Consider the following 16,665-nt stretch of genomic DNA (forward strand, 5'->3'; position numbering starts at 1 on the left):
CCGGGATTCGCTTCCGCGTTGGACACATGATTAAACATGTGAGGTTTTACGTGTTCAACGAGTTGTAACGTCTGCAGTCCCTTACGACATTTCATTAAAAACAGCTCTATCTAGATGATGAACGTTACAGCCTGAGTTCTATTATCAAACACCCAATGTGTCTGCTGCTTATATGACATTGGAAAATGTGCACAATGTCAGAATTCAATACCATATTGTAAATAATAATTTTAGACGCTAAGCCATACATTGTCAATAAAGAGTGGGCTGGCTTTCATTGTAGGCGTGTTTGTGTTAAAAGTTGAAGTGAGTTGAAAAAGACAATCTAGGCAAACAAAACGATTCTGTACCTGGATTCGTCGTGTAATTTAATCAATGTAATTCAATCAAGAGTTCATTCCTGAAGAACTGATTTATAGGTAAGAGGACGTCAGTCGGAGCTAAATAAATACGGCATGATGGACGTAACAAGTCCTTCGGGTTAGCCTTGCCCACGCTATAAGCAAACCTGTAGATAACAAATCTAGATCGACTTGACGAGATCTAGATTTGTATTCAGCAGTACTCGATTCAAATGTGTTCATATACGTGTATACTATAGCCGTATGTGATGTGAAATATGGAGGAAACGTGGCCACATTATCGTTTCTGTAGCCACCGTTATGCAACTAGAGGAGAGCTGCAGCTTTTGTGTTACAGAAACTAGTTGCTTGTTAAAATAACTGAAACTGCCTCACAAATATGTAATAAGCCGGCATAACTGGAATTGGAACTTGGTATGTTGTAAAATACTTGTCATCCATGTTGTGTTCAGGGATATACATTTCTTCATAATTCCTAAAGTTAATATGTAATAGTCCTTTTATTAGGTGCTTGTTCCAATGTAACAGCTGGTAAAACTCTATATAGCAATCATTTAGCTCACGAGTAAGCTTTCAGTGAATTACAGGATGTCAATATAATATTATTGGTAGTTATCAGTCATCTCTTGTATTCTGTACTGAAGAGTATTTTTCTAGAATTGTTAGTGGTGACCAAGTATGGCAGAAGCTCATCAGGCTGTGGCCTTCCAGTTCACTGTCACCCCCGATGGCATTAACCTACATCTCAGTCATGAGGCTCTTCGGCAGGTCTACCTGTCTGGTCTTCACTCCTGGAAGAAGAGATTTGTCCGGTTTAAGGTACTTTTAATAGTCTCCTACATTTTTTTCTCGTACATAAGTCTTCACTTTTCAACATGATTTGTAGATATAAACCAGTATATCGTTATTATAAACAGGTCTTGGATAATAAGATTGTTTTTCATTGTGCACACAGAATGGAGTTTTGAATGGGGTTTACCCAGGCAGCGCACCCGGGTTCATGCTGGTGTTGGCGGGATACATGGGAAGAGCTCATTACTTAAAAGTGGATCCTTCCTTAGGCCTGCTCGTCAAACTTGGCAAACATGTCCCAATCAGGTTTGTCTGTATAATAACCTTGTTACACCATAACAAATGGTGTTAGCTTAATGACAAGTAACGAAATATGCTGCCCAGTTCAACCTCTCATCATGATATTTTTATAAGAGTGTATTTACAGTGGCAGGAAAAGAAAGTGAATCTTTTGGAATTACATGCATTTAAATTTGTCTTAAAAGCTGGTTTGATCATCTAAGTTACAGTAATGAACTAACTCAATCTGTTTTAATTAATAACACTAACATATTGTATTGTTTTTGTATACTGAATACATCATTCAAACGTTCACAGTGTAGGTTGGAAAAAGTATGTCAACCCCTAGGCTAATGACATCAAATAAAGCTAATTAGATTCAGGAGTTGTGGGTTAGAGCTACTTTGACTTATAAAAAGCACTCATTTTGAGTTTGCTATTCACAAAACGTATCTGTTGACGTGGACCATGCCTCACAAAAAAGAATCTGTTAAAAGTTAGACAAAATGTCTATAAATTGAGATGATTTAGTACCGTGGCTACTCTCACTAGAAGTGGCCGTCCAGCCAAGATGACACAAAGAGCACACCGCGGAATGCTCAATGAGGTAAAAAGAACCCTAGAGTGACAGCTGAAGACTTGAAGGAATCATTGGAACTGGTTGACATCTCTGTTCATGAGTCCACAAAAAATAAAACAGGCATTGTGTCCGGTGCAGGACTCCATGAAGGAAGCCTCTGTTTTCCAACAAATACAATGTTGTGGCCTGAAGTTTGTCAAAAACCACCTTGACACTCCACAACACTGCTGGGAAAATGCTTTGTGGACTGATGAATTTAAAGTTGAATTGTTTAGGAAGAACGTGCAGCACTATATATGTATGGCATAAAAAGGGCACCGCACACCAACATGAACATCGAAGTAAATCCAGAATGGCTTCAAAAAAGAAAATACACCTTTTGGAGTGGCTCATTCAGATCCTAGACCTTAACCCAATAAAGATGCTGTAGAATGACCTCAAGCGAGCCATTCACACCAGACATCTTAAGAATATGGCGGAGCTGAAGCAGTTGTGTAAGGAAGAATGGTCCAAAATTCCTCCTGTACGTTGTGCAGGTCTAATCTGCAGCTACCTGAAATGCTTGGTTGAGGTTATTGCTGCCAAAGGAGGATCTTCTATTTATTAAATCCATGGATTCACATACTTTTTCCACAGCACTATGAATGTTTAACAGGATGTGTTCAGTAAAGACATGAAAGATTATAATTGTTTGTGTGTTGTTAGCCTAAGCACATTGTGTTTGTCTATACTTGTGACTTTTATAAAGATGAGATTGCATTTTATGATTAATTAATGTAAAAACCATCTAATTCTAAAGGGTTCACATACTTTTCTTGCCCCTGTATTTTATTAATTGTCAGTAATGCTCCTCTATTCTCCTCTTTCTGCAGTAGGTACATGTCTTCGCAAAATCAGATGTTAGTTGGGGGTATCGTGGTGGGCACGGGCCTGTGGATTGCCATCATATTCTCCATGAGGAATGTCTTGAAGGGCCTGCTGTCCTGGCATGGCTGGATGGATGGCCCCCGTGGCAAAATGACCTGGAAACTTCAACTGTGGCTTGTGTGTATGCCATTCAGGATAACTGGAAGAATTACAATTTGTGTTTAAGAAATAGTTCACTTAAAAATATAAATTCATGTGGTTCTAAATGTCACTTAGCCTATCTGTTCTTGGTTTTGAACTCTGTCATTTGTTCTTGTTTCTAATCACAGTCTTCTGATCTTGCAGATCCTTGTGAAGATTTTTTCTGGCATGCAAACACCAATGCTGAACAGCTTCCAGACCTCACTCCCTCACTTACCTGTGCCATCTGTAAAGGACACACTGAGAAGAGTAAGTTATCGCAATCTTTAAAATATTTTCAATTTAAAAGGAAAGTGTTTTTATTTCAGATTTTATTTGGTGTCAGATTGGTAAACCAGGAATAGCTAGATTTCGTTTAGAAATTTCAACGTGCATTCTGGTTACTTGTTTTCAGAGTTAACTTGCTCAGCTGATTATCTACTGATGTTGGAGGTAGGTTGCACAGCGTGAATGAAGTGAGCTAACCTACTAAAATATGTACACTGCTCAGAACGGTTCTGAAGAAATTAAACCAACTTAGTTTTTTTTTTTTGGAATCTGTCAAGCATCAGTTGCTGGGGTTCATAACCAACATTTTAGTGCGTGAACTTTAGTTATCGCTGATTTATTTCATAACACCGAAAAGTGAATTTTTAGCTGTGCTGTTTTGTTTACTTAAACCTTTCGATCTGTAGTATCTTGAATCCGTTCAGCCACTGCTGAATAATGAGGAATACCAAAGAATGGAGAGTCTTGCACTAGACTTTCAGAAGAACCTTGGACCAAAACTTCAGTGGTACCTCAAACTGAAGTATTGGTGGGCCACCAATTATGTAAGTATAAAACATTTCTCAACACCTTGGAACTGACCTCACAATTATGAACTATAGCAGCAGTGGTTTTAATTATTGCATATATATGTGGTGCTACATTTCTCTTTTATATGTGTTTCAGGTAAGTGACTGGTGGGAAGAGTATATCTACTTGAGAGGTCGTGGGCCAATCATGGTGAACAGCAACTACTATGCAATGGTAAATAATGCTTGACACAAAGCAGTGATAAATTTGACACTTTCTTAGTTTTTGCACAAAAATGTCCTTTAAAATTATTTGAAGAAAGAATTTATACAATTTTCTTAATTTAAACATGTATCAAACATATAAAAGATGCATAAAAATATGCTACTGTACAACTGTCCTTGCTGTGAAAACCTGAGCTCCTGAAATAATATCTAAATATACTGAAGTATTAACTGCTCTTTAGAAGTTGGCTTCTGAGTTCTTAATGCTTTAGAGACTGTTAATTTTCTGTGTTTAGCCAGTTGCTTTGTGTGTAAGTGTGTTTTTATGTAAACGGCGTTACACAACCTATATTATGACTAGCGTGTAACTTAGTTCAAGTTCATCTGTTCAGTTGCTTCATTGTCTGTGCAGATGTAAGTTGTAACATTACAAATATGTTGTGGATGTAGTGCTTAATCTTATGTATAAATAGGATGCATTTGAGTGAGGTAATTAACCATTTTAAAGTGGTTCATTTTTCCAGTGTTCAGCGCGTTTTAACTCATGCAGCTCGAGCAGGGATATCTCCAACATACTGATTTGTTTTATTAGATCAAACCATATCTAATATATTCTATAAACAGATGTTTTTCTAGATGTCTTCTGTTTGTATCTTGAACTATTAATACTTTGCAGTATTATTTTTTTACTTGTCATGTTTTCATCAACCGCCACCAAACGGAATTGCAAAAATAAAAAAATAAGCTTACTAGTTGTCTGCATATTAAGATGGGATAGAAGAAAGTATTTTAACTGAAAAGGTTACATAAAAGTGTTTAATTATTTTTTATGATGCATCTTTTTTGTCTCTTCGTTATAGTTGACAAAATCAAAAAACCCTTTGTCAGAGATTTCGTTGACCAGATTAACTCTGCACGGATGCCATAAACAAAGTGCAGTAATTGTATAGTACCTTGATCTATCTAAACGGATAGACAAAATGTGTTTGTCAGATTAGATGAATTTGTTATATACAGAGATAATTTTAGGATTTGTTTGTTGTTTTGTTTCATTCATGCACTCTTTGTATCTCTTAAACCTTTGGCTTCTGTTTCCTCTCAACAGGACTTTCTATATGTCTGCCCTACACATCTGCAAGCAGCGAGAGCTGGTAACTCCATTCATGCCATCATGCTGTACAGGGGGAAGCTGGACCGGGCTCAAATTAAGCCTGTGAGACAAACTACCATATTTATTTACATCGTCTTGACTTCAGAAAAATATGTGCTGCAGATATATTACTTTATGTCCTTGTAAACAGTTAGATTAGTAAGCTTGATTACCATTTTGACTTGGTAAAGAAAAACAATGGTTATAGTTTTATCATGGCTATAACACCAGTGAGTAGGCCCATGCAGAATCTGTTCATAGAACTCATTGGAACACCAGGCATTCATGAAGTGCTTGCTTGCTCGTTTATTAAATATTTTATAGAATTAGAATTTATCTTGTTTAAATCCATTCTACAGCATTCCACATCAAAATACAGAAAAGGGTCTGCAGATTCCATCTGGGCCTGCTAAGCCGATTTTCCACTAATGGGTCAAATGGTGATTGTTGAAAAACTGTTCCGTGCTGATCCGGGCCAGTTGGCATGGTTACAGTTTCTTTTTACACTATTGTGCTTGAATGTTCATAACAAATACGTCACCTTGCGTGGACGTAGAAGGTAAACATTGGAGTTAGTGCGCTATGGAGGATGATTGCATATTCTAGTTTTTAGGACTGCTTTTTCACAGCCAATGACAAATAAAGGAAAGCAATTTGTACCAACATTTGTTAAGTGGTTGTGTATGCCACCGGACACGAACACACTGAAAGGTAAAAGTTCCCAGACTAGCTGAAAAGGATATTTTTTGACAAAATATTATAGGCGTAATATCATGATATATTATACGAGTTATAGTGAGCTAGCTAGCGTAATCTACCTCACTTATGAAAAAGGCATGTAGAAAAATGATGTACCCTAGCCTACTAGTTAAACCATCGTCAAAAATCATGTAGATACACCAAACACACAAAACATTTTTAACAACATTTTATTTTCCTCACCATAGCGAACTTTGCCAGCTACCTAGAAACTAATAATTACCTTGGCGTTGGCAAATTGGCAATGGTGAGTCACCACGTACTAAAGCCATTCCACCAGCACGGTTAGCTAACCATGGCGAGAAATCCAGGCAGAGAACTGTTTGTAATCTTGCCGTGCCAAAACGCGCTCAAGTGCAAATACTACTGGAACTGTTTCTCACCTTGCTCAGGACCGTTCGGCCCGATAATACAAAAGCGGCTAATGATTACACTGATAAATGTGACAAACTGGTAAAAGTGCTTTAGTCCACATTGGTGGTGTTCTACCTTCCACATATTGTTGATTGCCTTGAATAACTTCAGGCCTGTAGCTGCTCTCTTTATTTCATACTGTAAATCTTTCTTATGTTTCATGCATCCTGATGATATGGTCTTAAAGGTAAAGCTTTTTGCACTAGCAAACAGCGTTCTGCTTTGGTCTGCCCAGTATGAACGGTTATAAAATACATGCTGCATCCCAGGCCTGGAGAGGGGTACAAATAGGCAGTTTGCACACCATAGACCAGCTTCTGTCTTCTGCACTGGCCGTGTTATCGTTTGATTTTGATTACCGGTAGCTGAGTAATTGGCATGTTATTGCATATTGCCGTTGTAATTTTCATTGGTATTTTGTTCTCATGCACACTAAGACTTTGTAATGACAAGCTGGTGACACATGGTTGCGCTGATTAAAATTCCATTTATTCCATTCGATTTAATGTACTGCATTAAATGTTTTTCTGACCAATGTTCCCAAAACTCTTGTTTTGCCCTATTGGTTGCATAGTTCTCTCTCGGGTCCACCCAGCTATGATTTGTGGCCTCTCATGTCCTGTAGGGTTTGTTTACTGCCAGGTACTCCCTAAATCATTCATTTAACTTCTTCTTCTCTGCTTCACAGCTTATGCTTCAAAACACCATACCCATGTGCTCGTCCCAGTATGAGCGCATGTTCAACACCAGTCGCATCCCAGGCGTAGAATCAGGTACTGAACACTGACACTTTCTAATGCACCAGATATAGTAGTGTCCTACTCAATAATTTCATTGTAGGGAAAAGTTGCTTAAGAACTTACAGTCCTGCATTACATTGCATGTACAATTTGAAGTCTGCAGCCGTAAAGAAGATAAGGATTGCTTATGGAAATAGTCCATATTCAAATGGCCTGGATTAGTAGATTTGGAAGTACATTGTTGCAAAATTGATTTAGTGACATATGGAATGTGTTATATTGTTAACCAGACCTTTTTTCATCTTGACTAAAAGTTAAGCCCCTTTATTTCAGGCACTGTTTTAAACCATATAACACCCTCTGAGAAATGCATTAACCAATAGGAAATGACACATCAGTGATATCCCCCTCATCTGTATGCATGAGTTTTACAAACACACTTGATGTATAGTTCAGGTTAATTAATTTATATCAGTTAAGTGTTATTAATTGTATTTGTCAATGAAAAGTGAGATGCAGGTCTTGATCTAACCCACCCTACCCCCATTCACCCTACTGTGTGCAGAGTGCTATATCCCATTACCTGCACAGCTTTAGATCGAAGACCATTCAGTTCCCTCCTTTATTATTTTCAGATTTTTCACATTTGGATTTGTTTTTACCTTTTTACCATTTGAAAAAAAAAATGTTTTTTCCTTTTTTAACATTTAACAGCATTTACCGTTTACGTGACAGCTTAACAGCAAATATGTGCTTTTCTTAACTTAAAGGAATAGTTCACCCAAAAAAAAAAATTCTCATCATTTACTCACTCTCATGCCATCCCAGATGCATATGACTTCCTTTCGTCTGCAGAATGCAAATGAAGATTTTTAGAAGAAAATTTTAAACATTTTTAAGCATTAAAGGGATAAATAATAAACATTTGTATTATTGCTATATATATAATTAAATAGCATTTTTATGTACAGTAGATGCAGTTTTTCTCTGTCTCCCTCCCTTTGTGAATTTAGACACTGTTCAGCACATGTCTGACTGCAAGCATATTGTGGTGTATCACCGGGGCCGTTACTTTAAAGTTCGGTTGTTCTATGATGGGCGGTTGCTGTTGCCACGGGAGATAGAGCAGCAGATAGAGAGGATTCTTACCGACACATCAGAGCCGCAGCCTGGGGAGAAAACTCTTGCTGCTCTCACTGCAGGGAACAGGTATTCACAGCACACACCAGACAGCAGGAGTCGCTACCGTTTTACTGTCTAGTCACTTGTAACCGCCCCAAAGTTTCATTGGGATATCTTGTTTCTCTTTTTTTTCCTCTTTTAAGCTATTACACATTACCTGTTTTTGTTTTAGATCCTCAAGCTGTGTTACAGTTTGATTCAGTCAGTGAAATGTTATTGTTTGAATGTGACTGTCTCAGAGTGCCTTGGGCTTGTGCCCGAAATGCCTACTTCAGTCATGGCAAGAACAAAGTGTCTCTGGATGCTGTGGAGAAGGCTGCTTTCTTCGTTTCTCTGGATGATACAGAGCAGCGCTATGATCCAGAGAATCCTGTGGAGTCCCTGGACCGCTACGCTAAATCCCTACTTCATGGGAAGTGTTATGACCGGTGAGGACAAAATAATAATCTCCTCCTTTAATGCACCTTTTAAGAGAGTTTTTGAGAGTCTCTAAGAATCAGTACTGTTCCTCTGCGAAGCTTTGACTTTTCCTGTAGATTCATTGAAATGACATGTATTGGGTTGCACATATAATCAGGACCAGAATCTTTTGTCTATTTTCAGGATTAAATTAGATGTTGAAATTTTCAATGTGTCTCAGACTTTTCCACCCCACTGTATGTAACTTTAACCACTTAGGTGGTTTGATAAGTCCTTCAACCTGATTGTCTTCAAGAATGGAACAATGGGCCTTAATGCAGAACATAGTTGGTCTGACGCTCCTATCATTGTCCACCTTTGGGAGGTACAATTGTTAATGAAACGTTTCTACTTATGCTCATTTAATCATCATTTTGATATCTCCTACTAATGTAAACCTTGATTAATTTTTTTATAAAAGCATGTGCTCTCAATGGACCCTGTTAAGCTGGGCTACACTGCAGATGGCCACTGTAAAGGAGAACTTCACCCCAGTCTCCCTGGACCTCAACGACTGCAGTGGAGCATCCCTACTGAGGTCAGTCACACAGAGTGTGTATAAGGCACTTCTCCTGGAAAGTGCTGATATAGGCCCAGTGTTATGGGTATGAATGAGCAAATAATATTTTCACATTCTGCTTTGTATTTCATGGCAGTGCCAGACTATGATTGCCAACTCTCTATCTGTGGCTGAGCCTTTGGCTAGAGATGTGGACTCTCACATCATCCCCTTCAATGACTTTGGAAAGGGCCTGATCAAGAAGTGCAAGACCAGTCCAGATGCCTTCATTCAGATAGCACTGCAGCTGGCCCACTTTAGGGTGAGCTCTGCTACTGAAATCAATGGACACCAGGGGCCGAATGTATAAAGCTGTCTAGAGTAAAATATTTGTCTTAAGTATGTCACAATTCTAAGAATTATGTCATTTGTCTCCTATTTAGATACAAGTTGAAATCTAAATATCACTTAAATTATAAAAATCAATGATGAAAATAATCAACAATGTATTTATTTGGATTATCGGAAAATTGGATATCTTCGCTCTGGCGCGGAGGTCATCCGTCAGTGGCGGCATTAGAGTTTATGGGGAAAAAACTGTTTGAAAAATTGTACAGAGCTGCATCTGAAAAAAGGCCACACCCAAGCACTCCAAATGAAATGTTTTATAGAAGCTAATAGTTTTCTTTATAAACTCAAAGTCGTGCAAGTTTTCATATGCAATTTATATTGAAACATTTTTGTGGCATGGCGGAGGACGGGACCGGGTGTGTAGGAACACGACCCAGCCCCGCCCTCCGCCCTGCCACATTTTTGTTTGCACACAGTGCATAGTGTACACTTTTACATTTAGATTGTTTGGAGGAGAACATTTGGGAAGATGTGGAATAAATCGTCTTTTTCATTTGATTAATCAATAAATGAATCGACAGAAAATATCCATTAATTAAAATATTTGTTTATATTGTGTTCAGAGCTTGAAATTAACACCCGCCAAATGCTGGTAAAACAAATCGCACTGCCGAAGCAAATTTAAATGTATTCAGCTATAGTTCAGCATTAAATATGCCTCTCATAAATTACATGTGTATCTGTGTGGGGTGAATGAACCATACTTTCGTGTGAACTGCCACAGCGCACATCAGCGTGCTCCAGAGATTAGATTGACATGTCTGGGACAGCAGAGCGAAACTTGCGGGATTCAGTCGAGCTTCACTCGATATCGCAGCGGCTTGCGGAGAACACAAAACTTATGTGACCCATTAAAATTCTACAGAGAACATTCTAGTATAAAGCACTATATGGAGGAAGTCAAACCTCTTAAACTGCTAGACAGCACTGACATTATAAACGGCACTGACTAGGTAAAGAGGAGACAAAAACATATAATCAGTTTTTAAAATACACATCATCCTTAATAAAAAAGAAATTGTTTTACTGCACTAACACTAACTCATATTAAATATATTAGGGTATTACCCTTGCAGGATCAGTATTGACTGATTCAGTGGTTGAGGGTAGCCATTTTTGGTAGGCATTACTGTAGTCCTTACTTCACAACACTTATGTGTCACCCCAATCAGCTCTTAAGAATCAGGCTTTATAGCTTCTTGTAGCACCTACTCTTACACAAGTCCAAATGTTTGCTAAGAATTTAAGTCAAAGCTTAAGACTATTATTAAGCACATTTGTGAAATGTCTATGACCCCTGAAATATAAAGAATGTATGAGTGGATATTATTAGCAAAATGCAGCCTTTTAATGGGGTTGTTGCTGGGGTTGGGAATCGATTCCAAAAATAATCCATTCATCAATTCTGAGGCACTGGAATTCGAGAATCAACTCCAAAGGTTGAATTTGACTCTGTTGGGGACTGTACAGTGTACATTCTGTTTTTATTTCACAGTAAACTACTACACATTTCAGAAGCCTTAACAGAATTCAAACTTATTCAAATAAAATGACTGCACCAAACCATAATTTCTTGACTGATGAACCCGACTCTGGAATCGACTCTTGGAATTGATTCCATTGATTCCGAAACCAGGAATCGGAAACAATTCAAAACTTGTTTCAAAAATCAAACAGCCCTAGTTGTTATTCCTTTGAAAATGTGAAGAATTATATCAATTATGTTTTTGTTTTTTTTACTGTACAGGACAAGGGAACATTTTGCTTGACTTACGAGGCATCCATGACACGTTTATTCAGAGAAGGTCGTACAGAAACCGTGCGGTCCTGTACTGTGGAATCCTGTACATTTGTCCGTGCCATGGTCAACAACGACACGGTACCATGCTGAATATACCCTTAAAGGAATAGTTCACCCAAAAATAAAAATTCTCACATCCCAGATGTGTATGACTGTCTTTCTTCAGCAGAACACAAATAAAGATTTTTAGAAGAAGATCGAGCTCTGTCAGATCCTTATAATGGAATTACACTATTGGCAGCACTTTTGACGGTACAAAGGAAGCATAAAAGTAATCCACATGACTCCAGTCGATCAATAAATGCCTTCTGAAGCGAATCGATATGTTTGTGTAAAAAATGCATCAATAATTAAACATTTATTAACTTAAAAGTAGATGACGCAAAGCCTGACATAACCGTGTCAGTGAGTTCACATGAGAATTCGGAAGTGGCGCATATTTACAACAGAAGAACAAACATCACGCGAGAGTTCAGCCATTTCAAACTGCATCAGAGCCCTAGATGGAAGTGCCGATTTAAAGTTAACATTTTAATTATCGACTTGTTTCTTACATAAACCTATTGATTTGCTTCAGAAGACATTCATTTATTGATTACTTTTATGCTGCCTAAATATGAGTTTTGGGCCATTAAAGTGCTTCAATTATAAGGACCTGTTAGAGCTCTATCTTCTAAAAATCTTATTTTGTGTTCCGCTGAAGAAAGACAGTCATACACATCTGGGATGGCATCAGGGTAAGTGAATATTGAGGGAATTAATTTTTGTGTGAAATATTCCTTAACACTCGTTGGGAGGAATTCAGTAATGTACAAGCTTTCAGATGTCTGAAAAATCTGGCAAGCTCTATTATGAGCCTTACTTGCAAAAAAGAAAGTGTGTTTGCCCTAAAAATAATGACAATGACTTAATATTAATACTCATGATGCATATAGCGTCTTAAGTTGGACTCAGAGTGTGAATAAGTTGCAGGGTTTTGCCCTGATATACCACACACATTTAATGAATTCCCCCATCGTGTTTGATTTGCATTGATTTTATAGCTACAGTAACTGCATTTTTGCTATTTAAGTCTTAATGGTCACTGTTTTGCTGTTGGCATTCTTGAAAATGGCTCTTCTGTTACTTTTCTCACTTTTTTGTAGAGAGAACAGAAACTTAATTTACTGAGGCAGGCTGCTGAGAAACATCAGCAGATGTACAGACTCGCAATGACTGGCAAAGGCATTGACCGCCATCTCTTTTGCCTCTATGTTGTATCTAAATACCTTGGGCAGGAATCTCCTTTCCTCCAGGAGGTGTGTTTTGGGATTAATATAACCTGAAAAGGGACTTTAATTGACATTTCTGCATTTGAAGATGGGCTTTTGTCTTTGAATCTGAATGCAAGTCTTTTCCCTGCAGGTGCTGTCAGAGCCTTGGAAACTGTCCACCAGTCAGACTCCTCTACAGCAGCTTGAGCTGTTTGACTTGGCTCGACACCCAGAGTATGTGACTTGTGGAGGGGGATTTGGACCAGTAAGTCTTTCGTTCACATGAACACGGTCAATGTTTACATTTAATTCCTTGTACGAAGATACTATAATCTTAAAAAGTTGGATTTGGTAATCTTAGAGTGAATGATATTTGAAGATCAGATAAAAAAATTAAATAAATCACCATCCTCTGTCATGGCAGGTTGCAGATGATGGTTATGGTGTAGCGTATGTGATTGTCGGGGAAGACCTCATCAATTTCCATATCTCTTCCAAGCATTCCAGTCCAGAAACTGTGAGTATACAACTGATGCACAATACTTAATTTACCTGTGTATTATCAGTGACAGTGCTGTTTTGAACAATTGGGTTGTTTTTTGTCTATAATTGTCTTTCTTCAGGACTCCCATCGCTTCGGAAACCATATCAAACAAGCAATGTTTGATATGCTGGATCTGTTTCGGATTGACACAGGAACCCCAAAGTGATTCAGTTGGTGAAAAGATAATACTTTTAACAACTAATTTCACCTTAATTATATATCATGACTGTTGAGAGAAGATTGAAATGTGTTGTTTTTGGCTTTTGCTTAACCCTTTTGCTTGTGTTGTCTTGTTTGTTTGCGTGTGTGTGTGAGATGCAGCAATTGAAGTAGAGAAGTAGGGAGGAAGTGTGAGTTTCTTTGGGGAATCTCATTCTGTGTTGTATATACAGTACTGTGCAAAAGTCTTAGGCACTTAAAAGGTTTCACAAAAACATTTGTCTTAAGATGGTTTTTTATTTCTGCTACTTTAGTGTGTCAATAGGAAACATCCATTTTATACTCCCAAACATTCATTTTGCAAATAGAACATAACGGAATGAAAGAACAGGGAGCCCTGCAACAGATGGCCTTACGAAGCCCCCCACAGAACATCGAGTCTGTCTGGGATTACATGAAGAGACAGAAGTAATTGAGACAGCCCAAATAAATAAAAGAACTTTGGCAAATTCTCCAAGAGGCTTTGATCATACTATCTGCCAACAACCAGTTGGAAGTAGGACAATTGGTGCTGTTTTGAAGACAAAAGTGTTCACACCAAGTATTGATTTAGCTCTTTTTCTGTTTACTGGACTTTGTATGACCTTAACTGAATAATGAAAACTACTTATGTCATTATTTTTTTTAAGAAGTCCTCACTTTGAAAGTTTTTCACAAGTGCCTAAAACCTTTGCACAGTACTGTATGTGCTGGTGCCTTAATTAAACATTTCAATGCAGTTCATTTCAAATGAAAGATTCAGCCATTTATAAAAGCATTTCATTAGCAAGTCATGCTTTCACTTTTAACACCATTTCAATAGATGAACAATTCACTTTGTGAGGAGTATTGTAATTGGCTTGGCAAATTGGTGCCTTCACGGATAAACTGTTGACCTAAAAATGTAAGCAAAACACAGCTCTCTGTTTGTGCTTTATGCTTTCCTTTGCATTCTAATATTTGCCAATGGTTAAATTCATCATAAAAGGAGTAGTACACTCCAAACGGAAAAGTTTGTCATTTACTCACCCTCATGTTAATTCTAACACTAACGCTTTTTCGTTTTTCAGTGTAGCACAAAATGTACTGTTACAGTAGGTAAAATGTTTACCTCACTTTTACATTTAGATTTGACAAAATATTCAAGTAAATTGAATGACTTGAGGCTAACATTCTGCCTAACATCTCGTTTTGTGTTCCAAAGAGCAAAGAAAGTCATACACTTTGAAACAACATAAGGGTTAATGATGACAGAATTTCCATTTTTGGGTGAACTATCCCTTTAGGTGACAAAGAAAAAGATGATACAGATTATCATGTTTCTGTCTGACAAAATATGCCACGTGTGCTCTCATTAATGACAGATTTTGCTCCTTTTTAGCTATTTTTAGGAGTTGGTATTGCCATTTATGTAGCATTGAAAGGTCATTTGAAATGTTTGGGATTTATAACCTTAAAAAGATATGGAATTTGAATGCTCATTAGAGGCTTTACATATTTTTAATTTGATTTCATTTTATCTTATGTTCCCCTTTTGAGAGATACATGTTAATTGTGTGATATTTAGTTCCAGGATAAGTGTGCATTTATTTATTCTATACTTGTTTAAATATGTTTGAGTGTCAGTTACTGTCAACACAAAGGCCATGTATGTTTTCTGATTCAGAAATTCAGAATGAGCATTAAGCAATATACATCAAAACATATTAAACAGACTATCAAATTATTTTCTGTTCTTTTCTGTTTTCTTTGCTGACTTTTTTCAGTAGACAAACCTACTGACCCAATATCAACATAAGATTAACTGAATATCGTCAACTAATAGGTATTCATTAGATGGAACTTTATTGGTCTAAAACTAGTAATTCGTTGGTTTATTTATTTATAAATGGCTACTTCCTCTAGTCCCACAGGCTAAAAAGATTTTTACCATCAAATACTTTTTATCTTGCTACTACAATCCCACACCTGGCAAATAGATGCTTCTTTGTACTTCTCCCTTATAATGCAACAGGTGTTACAAGGTCCTGAATAAGAAGTTGGAAAGGGTGCATATGTTCTATTAAGTCAATTTATATTTAAATCCACAGTAAATGTTAAAGGAACAGTTCACCCAAAAATGAAAATTCGCTCATGATTTGCTTACCTTTAAGCCAGCCCAGATGTGTATGACTTTCCTCCTTCAGCAGAACCAAATGAAAATTTTTATAAGCACATTTAAGCTCTGTTTGTCCATACAATGCAAGTAAACACTCCAGTTGGTTAATTAATGTCTTATGAAGTAAAACTATAAGTTAGTGTAAGAAACAAAATGCTAATTAAATGTTTTTAACTTTAAATTGTTGCTTCCGACCAGTGCTGCATTGCTGTTTGAAATGACCTAACTTTCGCGTGACATTTGTTCATCTGTTGTATAGAAAGCGTGTATTACCGAATTCTCGCGTGAACGTGCCTCAGCGCATACATCACGTGACAGCAACTTGATGTGTCGTCTGCAGGCAGGAAGCAAATTTTGGAAGTTAATAAAGTTTTAATGATCTATGTATTTTTTACACAAACCTATCGATTTGCTTCTGAAGACATTGATATAATTGATTGACTGGAGTCATGTGGATTGCTTTTATGCGGCCTAAACAGCCAGCAGCCTGATTGCACCTGTTCATTTGCATTTGATGGACAAGCAGAGCTGAAATGTGCTTATAAAAATCAAAGCAGAGCTAAGGTTCTGCTGAAAAAGGAAATTCATACACATCTGGGATGGATTAAGTAAATCATAAGGTTTTCATTTTTGGGTGAAATAAACCTTTAATCTACAATTTTACACGTGGCAGCTGATCCCTTCAAACAATATGTAGCCTGGGTGGCTATTCAATGTCATTATATTCAATATTAAATTGAATGTTTGGATACTGTTATAGAGTATTTTATATAAAATATGGTTCATAACTGTACAGCAGGCCATCATGGAGTAAAAACAGGGAACACTTTGTGATCATCTGTCATTGCTGTAGTTTGTAGAATATGATCCAAATGGCTAAATCAGTGTCAACCTATTTATGTTTAAGCACAATTATATATAAATAAATATAGTTGCAAGCAGAAATTACGGAGCCAAGCAGACCAACAGCACGTACGGAAGTGTCACTGGGCATTAGCGATTATGACTAAGAAAA

At 37.3% G+C, this 16,665-nt stretch overlaps 1 protein-coding gene across 2 annotated transcripts; it reads left to right on the forward strand.

Annotated features, from left to right (window-relative positions):
- The first annotated feature begins 287 nt into the window (after positions 1-287).
- LOC127654820 (carnitine O-palmitoyltransferase 1, liver isoform-like) lies at positions 288-15,232 on the forward strand. 2 transcript variants are annotated; one of them, XM_052142278.1, is made up of 19 exons: positions 288-419; positions 1,007-1,181; positions 1,318-1,460; positions 2,886-3,057; positions 3,226-3,330; positions 3,756-3,893; positions 4,015-4,092; positions 5,188-5,295; positions 7,094-7,178; positions 8,159-8,354; positions 8,567-8,755; positions 9,006-9,111; positions 9,208-9,324; positions 9,443-9,607; positions 11,444-11,575; positions 12,643-12,795; positions 12,902-13,015; positions 13,175-13,267; positions 13,374-15,232. In XM_052142278.1, exons 2-19 carry the CDS (start codon positions 1,041-1,043, stop codon positions 13,458-13,460), a joined length of 2,322 nt encoding a protein of 773 aa, XP_051998238.1. In that variant the 5' UTR covers positions 288-419; positions 1,007-1,040; the 3' UTR covers positions 13,461-15,232. The 2 variants fall into 2 exon arrangements, with proteins under 2 accessions (XP_051998238.1, XP_051998247.1); XM_052142287.1 differs by having other exon boundaries at positions 294-419; positions 1,020-1,181.
- The last annotated feature ends 1,433 nt before the right edge of the window (positions 15,233-16,665 follow it).

Source organism: Xyrauchen texanus, chromosome 2 (genome assembly GCF_025860055.1).
Source record: "Xyrauchen texanus isolate HMW12.3.18 chromosome 2, RBS_HiC_50CHRs, whole genome shotgun sequence".
In the NCBI taxonomy this organism is placed as follows: Eukaryota; Metazoa; Chordata; class Actinopteri; order Cypriniformes; family Catostomidae; genus Xyrauchen; species Xyrauchen texanus.